This window comes from Rhinoderma darwinii, chromosome 1 (assembly GCF_050947455.1).
Source record: "Rhinoderma darwinii isolate aRhiDar2 chromosome 1, aRhiDar2.hap1, whole genome shotgun sequence".
NCBI lineage: Eukaryota > Metazoa > Chordata > Amphibia > Anura > Rhinodermatidae > Rhinoderma > Rhinoderma darwinii.
The window spans coordinates 307,588,847-307,603,483 of NC_134687.1; the positions used below are offsets into that span (position 1 = coordinate 307,588,847).

The window sequence follows — 14,637 nt, forward strand, 5'->3', positions numbered from 1 at the left end:
CCAAGTGCCGGACAGTATCTCTGCTTTGCCCATCTAACTTGTTTCTCTAGTTGTGCATCTAAGTGCAAATTAAGTTCTAACCGGTTCTCATCAACCGCTTTTTTGTTATTACGTGTAGGGTCATGGTGGTTAAGACTGGATTCATCTCAGTCAAGAGGCCTTGCGACTGGATGCTGTTAGGATAAGGTGCCACGAAGGGTAGCTTTGTGGGCTTCCCGATCACACACCTCTTGATACAATGGCATTCTTCATGCTACTGCTTTATAGAAGACTTAAAAAGAAGACACAGATAATATGGAGTTAAAAACATTTATTAAACCTATGTTTTCACTGAAGAATCATCTGTGAAAGGTAAACTAAGGAAAGGGTGGGTTTAAGTTACAAGCGGATGATGGAAACAAGACAGACACTGGAATCAAGATTAACAAATATCACATATCTGATGTAGCAAAGTGTTCTTGCAAGACATTCTCACAGTATTAAACGTATGTCATCAACTCACTAGTAGTAGGGGCGTCTTGGGTTATTCTACAAATAAAAACAGAATAAGGTCAGCAAACGGTGTTTAGTTATATTACTGTTATTTAATAATATGAGGCACAATCAGAACAGGTAACTTTCATGCCACAGGAATTAAAAATTCCCATGGCTGGTACTGCAGCTGCCTGGCCACTACATTCTAAAACGGGAGCTTATCTGCTAAAGCATGCGCCTTAAAGAAAACAGTTCATGCTGCCCTAACGGCAGGAAGCATGATATAGCGGACAGGTGCCCGGATTACATCAAACTATATTTTACTCAAAGCGTTGCAGCATTTTGGAGAAAACATATTAATAATACTGAAGGTAAAAATAGAAGTTCAATAAGCAGGCTCACCACACTTGTCTCGTCTGTGCTTGTAGTCCTTCACATTAGGAGTGCACGGAGAAGGGCTTTCAAGGATAGTCCGTAAGAGTAAGAAGACGTTTTTCCAGGACATTCATATGAAAATAGGACTTTTTATTGGCAGCTCATTAAAATAGAAAACAAGTGAATGTGACACTTACACGTTTGATGATTTAGAACGACTCTGTTCTAAACGTGTAACTGCCACGCAGCCTACCTGCACTCTGTTCACTTTTCTTTCTTTTTTAATGAGTTGCCAATAAAAAGCTATATTTTTATATGGATGTGCTGGGAAAACATCTTATTCTTATAGTATTAATACTGCTGGGCTTGGGGAGAAGTGTCCGCTGGGCGTCTCCCCCTCCAGCTTCGCCCAGCACAGCTGATCGACAGTTCTCTCTCTATTAGTAGGGCGAGACCTATCAATCAAGCAGAGGCGGGTGAGAAATTGGAAGGGGAGCCGCCCAGCAGACACTTCTCTTCGAACCCTGGGAACCTAAAATAAACTATTTTCTCTAAAACGCAGCAGCACTTTAGTGTATAATATAATTCTATGTAATCCGGACGCATGTCCGCTAGATCTTGCTGACTATGGTTACGGCAGCATGAACCTGCTACCAGATTCCCTTTAACTAATTATACTGTAAATTCTTTTCAACCAGCACCCAATGGTCCCAAACATCCATATGAATACTGTACAAACAAATGGTTTATAATAATCAGGGCCTAAAAACACAAATGCTAAAGTTATGCAGTTAAGGATTGTTCCATTAAATTTCACACCATCGATCTAGTACTCAAAGTGCACAATACTTTAAATGGTTAACTAAACTTTTTTTAAAAAACTAGACGTCATAATGACACAACAGAAGTTTTGATCGGTGGGGGTCCGATCACAGACCCCCACCGATTGCTAAAACGTAGCGACAGAAGTGCTCGGGTGAACGCTGTGCCACTTCGTTTCTGATCGGCTTGTCTCAGAAAGCTGAGCGAGCGGTGTACGGACCCATAGACTTCCTATTAAGCCTGTACACTCACTGCCTGCTCGGTTTTCAGAGAGAAAACAATCAGAAACTAAGCAGCACAGCGTTCATCTGAGCGCTACTGCCGCTATGTTTTAGCGATCGGTGGGGGTCTCAGTGTTCGGGCTTGAACTGTTCAAAACTTCTGACATGTCACTATGACACGTCAAAAGTTTTTTTAACCCCTTCAGGACACAGCCTGTTTTGGCCTTGTGGACGCAGGCGATTTTTTCAAATCTGACATGTGTCACTTTATGTGGTAATAGCTTGGGAATGCTTTTACCTATCCAAGCGATTTTGAGATTGTTTTCTCGTGACATATTGTCCTTTACGTCTGTGAAAAAATTTGGTCAATAAATTCAGTATTTATTTATAAAAAACACCAAAATTTAGAGAAAATTTGCAAAAAATTTCATTTTTTTAAATTTGAATGTATCTGCTTGTAAAACCGATAGTAATACCACACACAATAGTCACTAGTTAACATCCCCCATATGTCTACTTTATGTTTGAATAGTTTTTTGAACGTCCTTTTATTTTTCTAGGATGTCACAAGGCTTAGAACTTTAGCAGCAATTTCTCACATTTTCAAAAAATTTCCAAAACTTATTTTTTCATGGACCAGTTCAGTTGTGAAGTGGCTTTGAGGGCCTTACATATTAGAAACTCCCCATAAATCACCCCATTTTAAAAACTGCACACCTCAAAGTATTCAAAATAGCATTAGGAAAGTTTCTTAACCCTTTGGGCATTTCACAGGAATTAAAGCAACGTAGAGGTGTGATTTACAAATGTAATTTTTTTTGCAGAAATTCATTTGTAATAGAAAAATTTCTGTAACACAGAAGGTTTTACCAGAGAAACGCAACACAATACTTATTGCCCAGATTCTGCAGTTTTTAGAAATATCCCACATGTGGCCCTTGTGTCCTAATGGACTGAAGCACAGGCCTCAGAAGCAAAGGAGCACCTAGTGGATTTTGAAGCCTCCTTTTTATTACAATATATTTTAGGCTCCATGTCTGGTTTGAAGAGGTCTTGTGGTGCCTAAACAGTGGAAACCCCCAAAAAGTGACCCCATTTTGGAAACTACACCCCTCAAGGAATTTATCTAGTTGTATAGTGAGCAGTTTAACCCCACAGGTTTTTTGCTGAATTTATTGGCGTTAGTCTGTGAAAATGAAAATCTACATTTCTTCTGAAGAAACAGACATTTTTAATTTTTGCAAGGAATAAAGGAAAAAAAGCACCCCAACATTTGTAAAGAAATTTATCCTGATTACGGCAATACCCCATATGTGGTCATAAACTTATATCTGAACACATTCCAGCCCTCAGAAGGGAAGGAGCGCCATTTGGGTTTTGGAGCTAAAATTTTGCTATAACGGTTTTCGGTGCCATGTCCCATTTGCAACGCCCTGGAGGGACCACAACAGCGGAAACCCCCCAAAAGTGACCCCATTCACTATCAGAATCCAAGAGAGCAAATGCCTCTTCAGTGGTATATAACTTGCGTGCCATTTTTGACGTATTTTTTTTTTTACTTATTTTTTGTAACAGTTTTAATAAAAGTAACAAAGAAAAAGTCCACTAATCCATTGATCAATAAATTTATGAACAACCCTAAGGCCCTGTTCACACAGAGTTTTTTTACGAGTTTTTGGGCGCGGAAACCGCTCCGCAAAACTCGTCAAAAACCGCCCAAAAATGTCTCCCGTTGATTTCAATGGGAGTTGGACGAGCTTTTTTACCGTGAGCAAAAAAAACGCATCGCGGTAAAAAGAAGCGACATGACCTATCTTGAGGCGGTTTCCGCCTCCAAAACCCCATTTCAATCAGTCAGAAGGGTAAAAAATACACCTCGACGAGTGTTTTGGCGAGTTTTTGTCAAACCACTGTGCAAAAAACGTCTGGAGCAGTTTTTGCAAGAGGAATTTTCCTCCTGCAAAAAAACTCAGTGTGAACACAGCCTAACAATGAATCAATGTATTTAGAATTTACATACAATTTAATTTTTTGACGTGTAAAATATATGAAGAGATTTATATAAGTATATGTGTGTATACGTATATATTACATGTACGTATATATCTATATGATGTTATAGATATATAACATCCCTAATTATTAATTTTTAGTATTAACAAATTTCAAATATATGTCTATATATAATATATATTACGTGTGTGTGTGTGTGTGTATATATATATATATATATAATATAAACGTGTGTATGTGTTTGTGTGTATATATATATACACACACACACACACACATTATAAGCCCTAATTGATTACTAACTAATTAATTGTCCTAGTCTGAGTACTATCTACCTAACAGACTACCTGAACTATAACTAGCTGCCTACACTAAACTATCTACGTGGAGGTGGTTTTGTGTGTTTTTACAGTCGGTGTGTCTTTATAGGAGACACACAGCAGCTGCTCGGCACAGCTTCTTCTCTCTCACTGTCTCAGAACGATCTGACAGGGAGGGAGGAGAAACATTGTAACGAACAGCACAGAAAGTTTGCTGCTGCAACAAACTTTGCTGTGAACACCATGATAGATTTATCATGGTGATCACGTCATCGGGACCGACACCAATCCGGTCCTGATGTCTTCTCTCAGCACTTAGGCTGCTAGTAGCAGAGTGTGCTGAGAGATTCAGAGCACAGGGAGAGCGCTGTGCACTCTGTTCTGACACCACGTGAATTAACGGGCTGCAGGAGAAAAGCCCAGCACGGCAGCCCGTTAATCTACGTGGGCTGGTCGTGAAGGGGTTAAAGTTTAATTACACTTTAAAAAATTGTTCGGTTATTAGTTTGTCATACAGCAATAGGCCTAATTACAAATAGAAATGCACAACCGCAAACTTTATTGGTATCGGGTGAACATACCAGTGGATTTGGCCGGAAGCGATATGCTAGCATCATCCTCTTCCGAAAAGCTTCATATTCATCATCACTTTTCGATAAATCTGCTGGGCGATCTATGCCAAAACCTGCCCCATCAACTGTTGTTGAGCCTCTGAAATGTAAGAATAAGTGACAGTTTGAGGATCTATATAAAAAAATAAAAATAATCTGAAAAGGATTTTACTGGAAAATAACAGTGATGGCCTATTTTAACCCCTTAAAGAGAACCTTTTACCTGCCCATGCATGTGCAGCATGTAATAGGCAGGGCTTCAAACACGGTCTCACTTTACATTATTTCCTATCTTCCTCCTTTATTTAAATATCGGTGGCGTTAAAATTGTCGCCCCATATGTAAATAAGCTCCTGAACTGTCAATTGGGCGTTTCTAAATGGCAAGGGGGCGTGATCTCTTCGCTCTGACACTGTCCAATCAGCTACGGACAGTGTCAGGGCGGCTTGCGTGGTGTTCCCTCCCTCGAGAACACACACAGAGAGCGTTCTCTACAGAACCACCGGTCTGTGTGTGTTCTCGCAGGAGGGAACACAGCGCAAGCCGTCCTGACACTGTCCGTAGCTGATTGGACAGTGTCAGAGTGAAGACATCACGCCCCCTTGCCATTTAGTAAGATCGAAACGCTCCATTGACAGTTCAGGGGCTTATTTACATATCAGGCGCCAAATATAATGGCACCGATATGCAAATAACGGAGGAAGATAGGAAAAAAGTGCCTATTACATGCTAAACTCAGCTGGGTATGTATGGCCAGGTGAAAGGTTCTCTTTAAGGACGCAGCCTATTTTGGGTTTTCAGACTTGCTTGTTTTTCTCATCTATCTACGCCTTTAAAGAGTTATAACTATAATTTTTCTGTCGACAAAGCAGTATGATGAGCTTGTTTTTTGCGTTAGGAGTTGTAGTTTTTTATTGGCACTATTTTGGGGTACATATAATTGGTTAACTTTTTTTAGTCTTTTTTTTTTTTTAAGGGGGGAATGAAAAAAGAAACCCAGTAACTTTGCCATTGATTTTTGCGTTTTTCTTTTATGCCATGTACTGTGCGGTATAAATAACATTCCTTGGGTGAGTATGATTATGGCGATATCATATACGTATAGTTATTTTTATATTTTTATTTTTCTGTCGCCACATTCCAAGATCCACAACCTTTTTTATGTTTCTGTGGAGGGCTTTTTCTTTGCAGGATGTTTTATAGTTCTATGTTATTTATATTTTTTTGCACCATTCTGAGGTGCATAAAATTTATTGTTTGAGATTTCTTAAAAAATAAAAAAAAAAGGAATTCTACCATTGATTAGCGTTTTTTCTTACATGATGTGTTATCTTTTTTCATTGGGTCAGTACAATATATCTATTTAGTTTTTACAAAAAAAATTAATGTTTTAATAAAAAAGTTCAATTCATGGGGCGATTGGTGGGTGTTATTTTATTAAATTAAAATGTAAAGTTTTTTTTGTCCCACTAGGGTACTCGAAGCTGAAAGTCTTTTGATCGATTCTATATTGCTTTGAAAAACTTAGTATTCCAAGGATTATTGCCGGTCAGTGTAAAAAAGGCCTAATGGGCTTTCTCCCATGGCAGACCTGGGGGCCATTGTTAGGCCCCCGGCTGCCATGGCAACCCATCAGCAAACTGCAATTGCATTTTGAGGCGCCAATGGGCAGGCAGAGGGAGCCCTCTCCCTCTGTCAAACAACTTGCATGCCGCAATCGCTATTGACTGCAGCATCTAGGGGATTTTTTATATATTATATATATATATATATATACATATATATATACACACACACACACACACACACACACACACACACACACACACACACACACACGTACATCTTAGAGCGTATAGAATAGGGCACCCATGTGTAATAGTTAGGAGTCCGACCACTGGGACATCTACTGATCAGCAGAATGGGGCTAAGACGTTTGCTGTTCCTTCGCTGCATGCACGAGAGTGAATGATGTGGTGTCTGGAACTGTTTTACTCAGCCCCATTTATTTGAATGAGTTACAAAACAAGAGCGAGCCGCGTGGATGGGGATGGCCACGGTGTCTGTAACTGCAGTAAAGGGACCTCAGCCCCTACATCTGCTCTTTTTTTGCGCAACGAGTTGTATTTTTGTTGGTACTATTTTAAGGTATATACTTTGGGAAGACAACCCCTGTTCATATGAATTATTAGGGAATATGGACGACAGAGGGGGATCCTCCTCATTTTTAAGTTCTCTGCTTGCTTTCAGTGGAAATATTCTGTAAAACTAGTCCAGCTGATGAGTTTGTTACAGTGTATAATTCTAAGCAATACTGTTTGGGATTTAGGGTATGAACAGAGCGGCAGCCAAACACGGACGAAGCCACGCCCACAGGCAAATGACGACATGATTTTGCCTGTAAAAATATGGTATTACTAGCAAAATCGCTCCCCCATTCTTCACCACATGTGGGCGTGGTTTCGGCTGCCGCTCTGTGTGTTCTCACCCTAAGGATATGTTCACACGTATAACGTATAACGGATTTTTTGCAACGTAGTACTGTAGCAGCAGAGCGTATGAGATTTGAACAAATCTCATGCACACGCTGCAGAAAAATTCAGTTGAAAAAAACGTTCACCTGCAGTGCGTTTTTTTAATCCGTAGAATGTCAGTTTATGCTTTGGAATCGCTTATTTACTGTTGCAGGTATTCCCCATTGAATTCAATGGGGAGGTAAAACCCGCAACAAATAGCAAATGTTGCAATTTTTGCGGGGAAAAAGCTTTCTCTGTTCTTCGTGCAGTCGAGCCTCCTGGAATCACGTTTCATCCCATGTGACTGCTACAGCCAATCACAGGCTGCAGCGTCATCCTTGGAGGACAGCATGGACGAGAACGAGAGAAAGCGTCGCTAGGACAATGGAGACCAGGGTAAGTCCGCAGTGGACATTCCGGACAAAAAGACAAAAAAAAAAAAACACCACAATTTGGTGAAGTTTTTCCAGCGATACGCTTTTACACAGCATATCCGCCTGTGTGAACATGGCCTAACACAACACCACACATCTCATTGATGTCCTGGATTGCAGGCTGATTACCTACACTCAGGCATTGTAACAAACTGCAGCAGGAATGCGTCAGGATGGACGTCAGGCTCCAAATGCAAGCAATGAGTTTGCATACATTGACAGCAAGCAGAGATCAAATATATATTAGAAAGTTGTGCAACAATTAAAATGTATTTATTTATTTAAGACTAGGCAACTCCTTTAAGAAGCAGCATTTCTACATGCTAACAAATTGCACTTGCTGACACATTACAGGGAATTGTGAATAAACAATTGGGAGACGATAGCCTCACTCTGTGTCTGGCACATGGGGTCAAGAGAGATGCACTCTACTCCGATGTATCACTTCTTTTTTTTGCTCTTTACCATTCAACATTTGTGTCGTCTTCCATCTCTTCTATATACTGCTTGGTTAAATGGACACTTTATCAATAAAGGGGTAATTTTTTAATTAGTTTTTATTTTGGGAATAAAAAAAAATGAACCCCTTCCTGACATTTGTCGTAAGTATACATCATGGAAAGCCAGTGCTTCCCGCAAATTTCTTACAGCTGACACCCTGCTGTAATGGCAAGTACCGAAGTTAGCTTCGATAACCGCCATTAACCCCTTAAATGCATGAGTCAAAAGCGATCGCTGCATTTAAGGTGTTTGACAAAAACAATGCCAGAATATCAGTTTTTTGGTCACTTTGCCCTACAAAAAGTAAAATAAAACGTGATCAAAAAGTCACATGTATCCAAAAATGGTACCTAGAAAAACTATAGCTCGTCTCGCTAAAAACAAGCCCTCCCACAGCTCAGTCTACGAAAAAATTTAAAAAGTTATGGTTCTCACAACATGGCGACAGAAAAAATACATTATTTTTACAAAAGTAATTTTATTGTGCAAAAAGTTGTAAAACATAAAAAAGTGCCATAAATTAGGTATCGCCGGAATCGTACTGACCCGCAGAATAAAGTTAACATGTAGCTTATAATGCGTGGTGAACAACAAAACTATGCCAGAATTGCTATTTTTTTCTCTCTAAAAAAAGGATAAAAAGTGATTAAAAAAAGTTACATGTACCCCAAAATGGTACCAATAATAACTACAGCTGATTCCGCAAAAAAACAGCCCTCATACCACTACGTCTATGAAAAAATAAAATTAGTTAAGACTTCAATAAGTCAGAAAATAAAAATATGCAGTTGTGCAGGCCCGAGGGGAACATTTCTTGTTTCAAGAGGCGATTTATCAAGGCCCTAAAATTAGGGAACCAGGAAGGGTAGGACCTAAACATATCTGCTGGAAGCGAGGGTGCCCATATTATACCAGGACAACACTTTCCCAGCAAAATTCTCCAAACTGCAAAGGTGCGGAGTGTGGACCAAAAGGAGGATAAGGAAGGGCATTTATCAGTGCGACACCGGCCTGTGCAGAAAGGATGGCTTCACAGCGTAACACACATCTATGGATCATTTTATTGTATTGTTTATTCACCCCATTATTATACCACCTGACTATGCCCCTGATATACTCCGTACAGCTTACATATGTGCCCACATTATAAAACTGAAATACCAGTAAAACTCCAAACAAAACTACTACCAAGAAAAACCCACGCTCCAAAAGCCAAATGACATATCTAGGGACAAAGTTACACATTTTCTTTACACCATCCGCAGCGCATTCATTTATGGAAAAGGCCTGTGGGGTGAAAATGCTCACTACACCCCTTAATAAATGCCTTGAGGGGTGGAGTTTCCAAAATGGGGTCACTTCTCAGGGGGTCTCTTTTATTATTTCACATCAGAGCCTCTGCAATCGTTAACCAATACTTTGTAAATCGCCAAATTAGGCCTCAACTTCGCATGGTACTCTTTCACTCCTGAGCCTGGTCTAATGTCCAGGCAAAACATTAGGGAACATGTAGGGTGTTTCTAAAACCGGGAAACACAGCATAATATTTAGAGGGCTGTCTTGTTATGGTGGCACAAGCTGGGCACCACATATTGGCATATCTATGGAAAAAATAAAAAAAATTCTCTGCAACATCGAGTGCACACTAATTTCTGCAAAACACCTTCGGAGTTAACATGCTCACTACACCCTTTCCAAAATGGGGTCACTTCTGGGGGGTTTCCACTGTTTTGGTCCCACAGGGGCTTTGCAAATGCGACAAAGCGCCCAGAAACCAATCCAGCAAAATCTGCACTCCAAAAGCTAAATGGCGCTCCTTCCCTTCTGACACCTGCTGTGTGTCCAAACAGCAGTTTATGACCACATATGGGGTAAGTCTTTACTCCAGAGAAGTTGCTCTACAATTGCTGGGGTTCTTTTTATCCTTTATTTGTTGAGAAAATAAAACATTTTGAGCTAAAGCTACGTCTTATTGAAGAAAAAGGATTGTTTTTATTTTCATGGCCTAATTCTAATAATTTCTGCAAAAAACCTGTGCGGTCAAAATGCTCACTATACCCCTAGATGAATTCCTCAGTGGGTGTAGTTTCCAAAATGGGGTCACTTGTGAGGGCTTTCCACTGTTTTGTCCCCTCGGGGGCTTTGCAAACCATTCCTGCTAAATATAAGCTCCAAAAGCCGAATGGCGCTCCATCCCTTCTAAGCCCTGCCGTGTGTCCAAACAGCCGTATATGACCACATGTGGGGTATTGTTTTACTCGGGAGACATTGCTTTACAAATGTTGGGGTGCTTGTTCTCCTTTAGTCCTTTTTTTTACAGTCTACTTCCAATAATTTCTGCAATAAACCTGTGGGGTCAAAATGCTCACTATACCCCTAGATAATTTCCTTGAGGGGTGTCGTTTCCCAAATGGGGTCACTTTTGGGGGATTTCCTCTGTTTTGGCACCACAAGAGCCAGTCAAACCTAACATGGTGCCTAAAATATATTCTAATAAAAAGGACCAAAATCCACTAGGTGCTCCTTTGCTTCTGAGGCTTCTTCTACATACCCCCTGAGGAAGCTAGAACAGCGAAACGCGCGTTGGGGTGCTATTATCATTTTTTGTTACGTGGATCACGTGGATCGCAGGTGCAACATTGCATATATGGGTAAGTCTTGATCCATGGGCTCCCTCTGGTATTTGCCGGACGGGCCCTTTTGCTCACTATTGGATACATATACGGTATATTCCCCTTGTGATATACGATATAGGGGGTCCCCCCCCCCCTTTGTTTGGGAATACCTCTTTATAAGTTACTAAGGGGGACGCTCATGATATGTGGTGATATGTTTAGTGCTATTGCTGTAACAGGCTAGTCAGTAGACTTTATGTAACTTACACCTGTGCAATGTACGTATTGACTGCATGGTTTTCCATTCATTACAAGTGTCTACCACATACATGTCCCCGTGTATAGGTGGAATATATATCCCGTCATTTTTGACAAGGTGCAATATGTATATCCTTCCTGCGATTTGACCACCTTTGCTACGTGATCCAGATACTACCTGTCGTCTTTTAGATACCTCGTTGTGTTTTTATCATTATACATGTTATATGTTATATGTTGATGTATTTATATGCAATAAAATTGTACTTTTTTACATTATATGTAGCCTTGTGACTCGTGGTTCTCCAATTTTTTCAAACCTAACATGGTGCCTAAAATATATTCTAATAAAAAGGCCCAAAATACACTAGGTGCTCCTTTGCTTCTGAGGCCGGTGCTTCAGTCCATTAGCATGCTAGGGCCACATGTGGGATATTTCTAAAAACTGTAGAATCTGTGCAATAAATATTGAGTTGCTTTTCTCCGGTAAAACTTTGTTTTACAAAAAATGGATTTAAAAAAAATCAACTTCTGCAAAAAAAGAAAAAATATGAAATTTGTACATTTCACCTCTACTTTGCTTTAACCCCTTAATGACCGCCGATAAGCCTTTTCACGGCGGTCATTAATGGGCTTTATTCTACATTCTACATATTCCGCGGCGCTGCATTAGAATAAAGTAAACAGAGCAGGGAGCTGTGAAATCTCCCTGCTCTCAGCTGCCAGAGGCTGCTGAGGGCTGGGGGCGTCCCTGCTCGACCAGGTGAGATCGATATAAGTATCGATCTCACCCGTTTAACCCCTCAGATGCGGCGCTCAATAGCGAGTACCGCATCTGAGTGGTTATGGAGAGAGGGAGGGAACTCCCTCTCATCCCACTGACACCCGGCGATAAGATCGCCGAGTGTCTGTGTCTCCGATGGCAGCCGGGGGCCTAATAAAGGCCCCCAGGTCTGCCTGTAATGAAGGCCTGCTAGGTCATATGACCTAGCAGATGCCTGTCCGTTTTAAACGGACAGGCTGTAATACACTGCAATACAAAAGTATTATAAAAGCGATCGGATGATCGCATAGTGAAGTCCCCTAGTGGGACAAGTAAAAAAAAAAAGTTTAATAAAGCTAATAAAAAAAAAAGTGAAAAAAAAAATGTGAAAAAAAAAAATGAAAAACCCACTTTTTCCCCTTACAAAATGCTTTACTATTAAAAAAACACAATAAAGCGACCCCGACTATAATGCTGTTACATTATTTAACCCGCACGGTGAACGCTGTAAAAAATAAAATAAAAAACAGTGGAAAAATTGCTGTTTTCTGTTAATCCTGACTAAAAAAATGTGATAAAAAGTGATCAAAAAGTCGCATCTACACTCAAATGGTACCAATGAAAACTACAAGTCGTCCCGCAAAAAACAAGCTCTCATACAACTGCATCGGCGGAACAATAAAAACGTTACGGCTCTTCAAATATGGAGACGCAAGAACAAATAATTTTGAAAAAAATGTGTTTTTACTGTGTAAGTAGTAAAACAGACAAAATCTATACAAATTTGGTATCTTTGCAATCGTAACAACCCGCTGAATAAAGTTATTGTGTTATTCATACCACACGGTAAACGACGTAGATTTAGGGCCCAAAAAAATAGTGAAATTTCAGGTTTTCTTCTATCCCCCCCAAAAAAAGTTAATAAAAGTTAATGAATAAATTATATGTACCCCAAAATGGTGCTACTAAAAAATACAACTTGTCCCGCAAAAAACAAGACCTTATACAGCTATGTCGACGCAAAAATAAAAAAGTTATAGCTCTTCGAATGTGACAATGGAAAAACTTAAAAAATGGCTTGGTCATTAGGGCCCAGAATGCAAGCAGGGGGAAGGGGTTAAAGAGGCTCTGTCACCACATTATAAGTGCCCTATCTCCTACATAAGGAGATCGGCGCTATAATGTAGGTGACAGCAGTGCTTTTTATTTAAAAAAACCAATATATTTTTACCATTTTATTAGCGTTTTTAGATTTATGCTAATGAGTTGCTTAATGCCCAAGTGGGCGTATTTTCACTTTAGACCAAGTGGGCGTTGTACAGGGGAGTGTATGACGCTGACCAATCAGCATCATGCACTCCTCTCCATTCATTTACACAGCGCATAGGGATCCTGTTAGATTGCTATGTGCTGTCTTATACTTACACATTAACAATACTGAAGTGTTTAGACAGTGAATAGACATTCCACGGGATGTCTATTCACAATCTCAGCACTTCGTTACTGTTTCTAAGGTAGTTACAGCAGAGGAAGCATAGTCTCGCGAGATTACGCTGTAGAGGACAGGCTACAACGAGATTACGCTTTGCTCTGCTGTAACTACCACAGAAACAGTAACGAAGTGCAGGGATTGTGAATAGACATCCCGTGGAATGTCTATTCACGGTCTAAAAACTTCAGTATTGTTAATGTGTTAGTATAAGACAGCACAGTGATCTAAAAGGATCCCTATGCGCTGACTAAATGAATGGAGAGAAGTGCATGACGCTGATTGGTCAGCGTCATACTTTCCCCTGTACAACGCCCACTTGGTCTAAAGTAAAAACACACCCACTTGGGCATTAAGCAACTCATTAGCATAAATCTAAAATCGATAATAAAGTGGTGAAAACAGATCGTTTTTTTAAATAAAAAGCACTGCTGTCACCTACATTATAGCGCCGATCTCCTTATGTAGGAGATAGGACACTTATAATGTGGTGACAGAGCCTCTTTAATTAGGAACAATTGTGTGTGGTATAACTGCCCGTCTTACAAGCAGATACATATCAATTTAGAAAGATGAACATTTTTGCAATTTTTTTTGCAAAATTTTGGAGTTTTTCACAATTGAATGTATCAAGCAAATTTTGCCAGTAACATAAAGTCCAATTTGTCACGAGAAAACAATCTCAGAATTGCTTGGATAGGTAAAAGCATTCCGAAGTTATTACCACATAAAGTGAAACATGTCAGATTTGGAGGCTCTGTCAGGAAGGTCAAAAGTGGCCAGAGAGGGAAGTACAATATATTGTCCTTTTCTAGCAGTGAGTACAAAGGGTTAAAACTCCTAAATGATAGAGCAGGCTATTCTCTGTTTACAACCTGCTGCAAGATAATCTCATTACAATAGTAGGTTGGAGGATGGAATGACAGCTCTAGTGTTCTCTTGATAAGCCTAGATAAAGAAAGCCTAGACAGACAGGGGCAATGACAAGTGTAAAAAAATAAAAGGAGAAGTATATAATCAGCAAAGTAGGGTCCAAAGGCACTTTACATGGGCCAAAGATCGGAGAAACTGAACTCTGGTTCCCGACCATCGCCCCAAGTAAAAGGGTCCAGTGATCAGCCAAAAAATGAGCAAACAATAATGCAAACTGTATGGGGACAATCTATCTCGTCTGCCCTGCCCCATACAGTACAATGACAATGTAAATGGAGCTAAACTAACACCA

At 40.0% G+C, this 14,637-nt stretch overlaps 1 protein-coding gene across 2 annotated transcripts in view; it reads right to left on the reverse strand.

Annotated features, from left to right (window-relative positions):
• Positions 1-297: 297 nt before the first annotated feature.
• Positions 298-14,637, reverse strand: part of SUGP1 (SURP and G-patch domain containing 1) — a 91,611-nt gene continuing 77,271 nt past the window's right edge. For both annotated transcript variants that reach the window (XM_075825494.1, XM_075825493.1), the window contains exons 13-14: positions 4,807-4,936; positions 298-528 (exon numbers count right to left, since the gene is read on the reverse strand). In XM_075825494.1, coding sequence (XP_075681609.1) covers positions 502-528; positions 4,807-4,936 — 157 coding nt within the window. In that variant the 3' untranslated portion in view covers positions 298-501. The remainder of the gene's footprint in view (positions 529-4,806; positions 4,937-14,637) is intronic.